This window comes from Lycium ferocissimum, unplaced genomic scaffold (assembly GCF_029784015.1).
Source record: "Lycium ferocissimum isolate CSIRO_LF1 unplaced genomic scaffold, AGI_CSIRO_Lferr_CH_V1 ctg12184, whole genome shotgun sequence".
In the NCBI taxonomy this organism is placed as follows: Eukaryota; Viridiplantae; Streptophyta; class Magnoliopsida; order Solanales; family Solanaceae; genus Lycium; species Lycium ferocissimum.
This window is the reverse complement of record NW_026714223.1, coordinates 5001-11821: the sequence shown is the minus strand read 5'-3', so window position 1 is coordinate 11821 and position 6821 is coordinate 5001. Positions and strand designations below refer to the sequence as shown.

General features: G+C 43.5%; 1 protein-coding gene across 1 annotated transcript in view; it reads right to left on the bottom strand.

Annotated features, from left to right (window-relative positions):
* Positions 1-4898: 4898 nt before the first annotated feature.
* Positions 4899-6821, bottom strand: part of LOC132041886 (DNA polymerase-like) — a 2004-nt gene continuing 81 nt past the window's right edge. The window contains exons 1-2 of the mRNA XM_059432566.1: positions 5833-6821; positions 4899-5343 (exon numbers count right to left, since the gene is read on the bottom strand). The exon at positions 5833-6821 is cut by the window's right edge and continues 81 nt beyond it. Coding sequence (XP_059288549.1) covers positions 4899-5343; positions 5833-6821 — 1434 coding nt within the window. The remainder of the gene's footprint in view (positions 5344-5832) is intronic.

Below are 6821 nucleotides of genomic sequence, written 5' to 3'. Positions count from 1 at the left end.
AACCTACCTTACACTCTACTATGAATAAGGATGCATAGTAGCCTTCAAAGATGACTCTTTGGCCTTTCGACTCGCTTCGGCGACTTCGCCCTTTAAGTGACAAGGGGGTGAGCCGCTCCAAGCGGAAAGCGATAGTGAATCCCGAACTTGCCCACGCTCATCCAAACCGGCCTCAAAAAGCGATCGGAAAGCGAAGCCCTTCCTTCCAATCCAAGCCGGCGAAGCCGCCCCTATATCTAACCACCGCTCACCCCGATCACATATTGGCACGTTCATGATGCATCATAATCAAAAGGCCGTAAAGTAAAGAAGACCTATGCATCAGTGTACTGTCATGATCACATATTAGCTCGATTTTCTTGACGGCTTGAAGGCGAAGCCGCCTATTTCTTAGGGCAAAGGGCGCTCCATCCTCCTAACTCCTTCCACTTCTCCCAGGGACAGGAACTACGGCTTGACCTTCGGGGAAGAAGTCCGTGGGACCCCTCCTTCGAGGGCGCCTAGATAGTGAAAGGTTATCCCTTTGCAAGGCTGGAAGCTAAGCAAAGTCACGAAGCTGGCTGACTACGCTCGAGCAGAGCTCAGACCCGGAGGTGGTGGCTGAACGCCCCTTAGCGGGAAAATTCTATAACCCCAATTTCGGGCATCAAAAAATTCTTCGCTAAAATAGACGCCTACGAATTTACCTGTTGGGAAGGTTAAAGCATTATGTCTATCCTTATAGGGTAAGAAGGCTTTCTCTATTGTAGAGAGGACACACTACAAAAGCCTCAATAAAGCCAAAGAAGTTATCCAATTCCGCCTTTTCGAAATTATTATGCCAGACGTCCCGGCCTGGGAGCCCCGTTCGCCTGGCATCGGAGAAGTTTTCATTATAAATGGATATAAGGAGTTCACATCGTAATAGTCTAAATTTTCACCATAGGGCTTATAGACATCGGCATGTCCATAATAATAACCACGCCGAATGAAGCGTTCTTGGTTTCGAGTTGGTATATGGATGGGCCAACTCTTTGGGTCGTAATAGTGCATACGAAAGATTGATAGAGCTAGCGATGACAACGTTATTGTATCAACGATGTCTATTTTGTACAGATTCCAATAAATCTCTTGTGCCTTCAGCATAACGCCACCTAAGAGACGAATATCTTGTTTCAGATAAGCCAACAATTGTTGACCTATCTCCGGAAGATACTCAAGTCGTAATTTCTCATAGGGAATGGTGCCTTTAGAACCGAATTTCGGGCATAAATCCTGGGCCAAGTTATTTAGCGCAGCGGGAAGGAGAAGGTAGGAATCCCTTATACGGAACAATAATTTCTTTTTTTCATTTCCACGATAGACTTTTCACTCGTACATTTTATGCTTCCTCATCACCGTTTGGAAGGAGTACTTGCCGATCTGAGAAGTAAAAGCTCTCGTTACTATAATGCCATCGTATCGTGAAAAGTGTTGGAAATAGACCGTTCGAATTTCTTTTTCATCTGATACCACAGCCGCTAAACGCTCTATCTATAAAGTCGAGCATCATACGTTCACTTCGTTTTTTGAAATCTGATATTGAGAAATCGTTATCTTCACTGAAATATGTTTCAATATAATATTCAGACTTGGAAGCAAGATCTTCACCCGGCTTAACCACTAAGAACCCCACTGCGCAAGGAACATGAACATCGTCGTGGAGAGCAGCCTCTATATCGGCAACAATGAATGGGCTCCTTTTTATTTTCTTAATTGCTTTCAGTGCGGGTATATGATCGGGACGACGACTCTTCTTACCCATAGCTACCACTTCTACAGGTTCATCACTCATTGTCCCGCCATCCGTTAATTCATCACAAAGTTGCTTCCAAATTTCCTCTAGGCTAAAAGGGTGGACTTCACGGTGTTCAACCCTTTCGAAGAGATAGATTCGAACCCCTACTCGGTCTAGCTGCCCCTCTTCGTATTTTATTTCTCAGCCTTTTCACAGACTTGTTTCAAAATTGCATTATATACACGAAGCGGGGGTACTTCTGCGTTATCGGCCTTTACTAAAATTGCATTTCCTGCTGTAAAGTCGGCTCGTTCGTTATTTGTATGTATCAGACCATAATGGATAGTGAATTTAATAGAACGAAATCCGCTATTGTATGCAGATTTCATTCACAGTATCATTACCGCTAATGAGATAACTTCAATTTCGACACATTTAAGGTAAGGTTTTTTAAAGCGGAATTCTGCTATTCTTATTGACTCAAGGGGGCTATGATATTTTTCCTCAGCGATCAACTTGTAGAGAAATCCAGACTGGAACTATTGATGATTCTACGTTAGCTCTAAAGTAAGGAGACCACTTAAAAACCCTCATCGGATAAGAAAAGATATACCAGATAGAGCGCAACCAAGTCCATTTTTGAATGAGAAGGCTAAATCATCACCTTATTTGAGGAAGTAGCCATGGAAGATTGGGTCTGTATGGCTTCCTGGGGTCGAAAGATCTTCCTTCAGCCTTGAAAGTATGCTGCTGCTTTAGCGCGAATGAAACCATTTCTCAAAATCAAAAGGAATCCTCCTCTTGAGGTTGGTAACCTAGCCCAAAACCATGCTCATGGGAAAAAAAAGTATGGGGAAATTAAAAGAGACCTTGATGTCTTCGCCCTAAGCGCATGCCAGGAAACTCATTCCTCTCATGATTTCCATGACACGAATCTTACTCTAGGGATCGAAATAAAAGGTAAAAGACTCCTTACTCGTAATTAAACCCACTAATCATCATATCTTTTTTACCATGTTCGATTTGCAGAATGGGGATATTCGAATCCGGTCCTTCTGACATATCTGCATCCCCATGTATAGTAAGAGTCTTTCCAACGAGGAACTGAACTCTTGGACTGGCTGAAAGGGAAGGGGGAAACTGTACAAGGTATTTTTCACTCGTTTACGGGACCAGTGTCAAAGGAAAGGATTGTTGCACTCTCTTGCTTGAATGAATCGACATTTGTGGATGGTTGTTCATTCGGGATTCTTCTATCTATATTTAGAACTACTGGATCAACTACTCCGGCTTTTAGCCTTTGGAACCTGTGGAACCCTAAAGTCACTCGCCCGTTCAAACTCTTCTGTCCATCCCATCTAAAACCCTTGAATCAGTGAATCCGGGGACAGAGACCTAGCCCCTGCTTTATTTAAACAGCTAAGATAAGGTCTAAGACCGTCTCTTCTTTTCCACATCCTCATTCCTCCTTCTTTCCGGATACTTAAGCTTCTAATGCTACGGAACCAGCTTTCCCAATCAATCAATTCAAATTAATGTGTAGGAACCTGCCCTCATCGAACTGAATGTCTACCCTTCCCGCATTTGAAGACAGACTAATGTTTAAGACCTCCTGCTTTCATGGAGATCCTTTCTTCTCTGACCGCCGGAGATTGCCCATATATGGATGAATAACCGTGAAGTTCGACAATCTTTTGAGGGAGGGGAGTCGACTGACTGACAAGGAACTGACAGAGGGGGAAAAGAGGAGTGAAACCATTCGACGGAGTTGGAAAGGACTTCGCTAATCATAATAAGGTTGGTCTCACCTTCGTCCGGGGACTCGAACGAGGAGATCGCTGATGCCGACCACCCTCTGTGTCTTTGTCAGTGAAGTAAATCACCCCGATGCTAAGCGATCTGCAGTGTTCAATGGTTGCCTAACCACCCGACTTTAATAGTAGGAGAAAGGAAAGCGCTCGATCCATGGAATCCGTCATCGGATCTCCCCATTGACAGATAGAGTAGAAGAATCAATTAGCCCGGGATTTCAGATTTAGATCTTCAACTACTTCCGAGAGGGTCTCATGCTACGATACGAGTAGAATACATAGGGATATAGTTCGGGGAAAGCAAATCAGATTTTGACGTATACCTTTTATTGGAAACCTACAAAGTAGCAATCCTGGCAGACCTTTTTGAGATTCCTTCTTGCATCCCAGTCTAACTCCCCTTTCTGTCTGTCACTGGATCTACACTACTTGACTTGCGACTTGAGCTAGCAGACTGAGCTTTATTTAGCTTGAGCGAGAACGAAGGCAGACATCTCTTTTTTGGACTTTTCTGCTTGAGCTGGAGCTTTGGACTCGACGAGGTATTTTGTGCTTGCCCTATTGAGAGTCTCTTCCATTCTCTCTTCACCAGACAGATAGACAAATAGGCAATCCGATAGATAGATTATGGCTTCCTCACTATCAGCAAGCTCCCACAGGCGATGAACTGCTTCCGGCTTCTTCATTCGGTTTGTAGCCATACCGTATAGAGTGAAAAATGCCTTTTAATGGGAGTAGCTATATTCAAGCAAGCATTCCAGCGAAACGATCCTTTGACAATGGACTCTGCCCAACACTGGGACTGACTTTATTTATACAGAGAGAGGAAAATCAGCAAAAAAAGCTCTTTTTGAATCGGATATTGGATAGGCTAAGCTAGGTGTAGCCCGCTCTCTCTACGGTTTTGCTTGAACTTGTCAAGCCCGGGTGCCTATGCGATTATTAAGGCAGGGTGCTATTGTACCAGTGGTGGAGTGGCTTGAATCAAATCGTTTGTCTAGAGAGGGTGTAGCCCAAAGTGGACTCTACTAGAAAGTCAAGATGCTGTATAGGCAACTGGCCTTAGAGTAGTGTATCGAACTAAAGGACAGGAGCGCCCCATAATCATTGACGAAGAGGAAGGCTTGGAAAGGGATCAAACATATTGAGGAGGAGCTTTCCCTTATTTTGATCTTCTCATCCCTTAACCTTTCCACTTCAGCTTTCCACCCCTCTTGTGACCCTTTCGCTTCCGCCGTAGACTCCTCCATTAACCTTTTGTTTTTCTCATCGTCATCTTCCTTTTCTATTTGACATATCTCTTCATCATTTCCCTTTCTTTTCCCGTCGAATTAGAATTCCTGCATTGGAATCTCTCTTTCTTCTTCAACCTTTGTCATCCCGCTTCCTTTATTAGTGATTTCTCTTCCTTCTTCCTGCTTTGTCATCTCTCTTTCTTCTTTTATATCCAATAGTTTTCTATTCAATTTATTTATCTGATCCATTAAGTCATTTATATTATCCATTAAGGCTTGGACTATTTGTCTAGATTTACCATCACCTAGGGCTGTATCATCATCAAGCTCAACATGAATAGGACTTGTATCAACCCATAAACCCTTATCATCATATATTAAATCTCTCTTAGCCTCAGGGTTAATCCCGAGCTTGTATGTTGTAGTTTTCTTCTGGACGGCGAAAGACCTCCAATCAAGCGCGAAGTTGTTATCCACATTTACATTGAGTTTTCGAGATGGGTCGACGTACTGGGACTCAAACCACTCTTGAGTTGCATGTCTTTTAGCAGGACCCTTGAACTTGAGTACTGAATCGCCACCCCCCTCGGTGGTGTATGTATATGCCTTCGGAGCTCAAAATAGACCTTTCTCGATTCGGTCTTCGAGCTTCAATTTCCCTATTTCAGAAGAAGAAACTTCATCGTATGGGAGTGGTTGACCAAGCACAACGGAGTCCGTGTCCGTGTAATAACAATCATCTCTCGAGATATGGGGGTACAGAAGTATCCTTGCGTAGGCAGTTACAGCTGCCGAGATCTGGACCGCTGAGTTCGGCAAGGGGCGCCATTTCTCTTTTGTCGAGTATGCATTGATACGGTAGCCGACTATGAAGAGGTTTTCATCAAAGGCTTCGCTGTATAATAACTTATCACAATTATCAACCAAATACTTGCGTTGAGCATCGTCGCAGATCTCGCTAGTTGTGCATTCTGGACTTATACCGAATCTTCCATAGAGAGAATTCATAAGAAGTTTCTATATATAAGACATCGCAGTATTCCCTTTTTGCTTAGCTATTATCCTATTCTCCGAGAGGGACCTAACATAGTCTTCAAAAGGGCTTCCCTCGCTCTTCTCAAAGAGGTATCCCTCGATTGGGACTACAGTGTACCCCAGGGTTCTAGCATACTTTAACTCCTCGCTAAAGTAAACCCCTCTAAACTTACCAGTCGGGAAGATCAGAGTACTATCTTTTCTCTTTCGAAAAGGAAGAAAGGGCCTCTTGATATTCCGGGGGCAGTTCACAACGGCCTCGAGAAATCCAAAGATGCTATCTAAGTCCATCTCACTCAAATTACTATGCCAGACAGGAGTCCCAACGGGCATGGGGCTATCTCTCATCACAAAGGGATAGAGAGAGTTTATGTCGTAGTAGTATAGGTTTTTACCAAACGGTATGAAGATATCCACATGACCACCGTAGTAACCACTTCTTATAAAGGTGTCTTCGTCCCCGCTAGCTTTGTAGATGTGCCATTTATCGGCATCCAAGAACTTCATACGAAAGAGGAGCATTGCAAATGATGGAAGGGTGAGCTTACATTCTATGTCCACCCCGTACTCATCCCAAATTAACCCTTGCAGTTTTTGCATGACACCCCCTAGGAGAAGGACGTCCTGCTTAAGATATTTTCTCAAGTCCTCCTTCATATTGCTGAGAGTGTCTTGATTCACTTTCAAAGAATCAATAGAACCCTTATACCCAAGTTCGGGGCATAGATTCTTTGAAAGTGAATCAAGCGAACCCTTGAGCATCAGCATTGAGTCTTTGAAGCGGAATAAAACCCGCCTCCCCGACGCGCGGACTTTTATCTCGTAGATATGGTGGTTTCTATCCATCATTTTAACATTACCCCTCTTTCCCCAACTTTTTCTCATGTAGTCTAGCAATAAAAGCCCATCGAATCTACTGAGGTTATGTAAGTAAACAGTTAGTGGTGATTTAAATTTGATAGCTATATCACCAATTCTGGACAG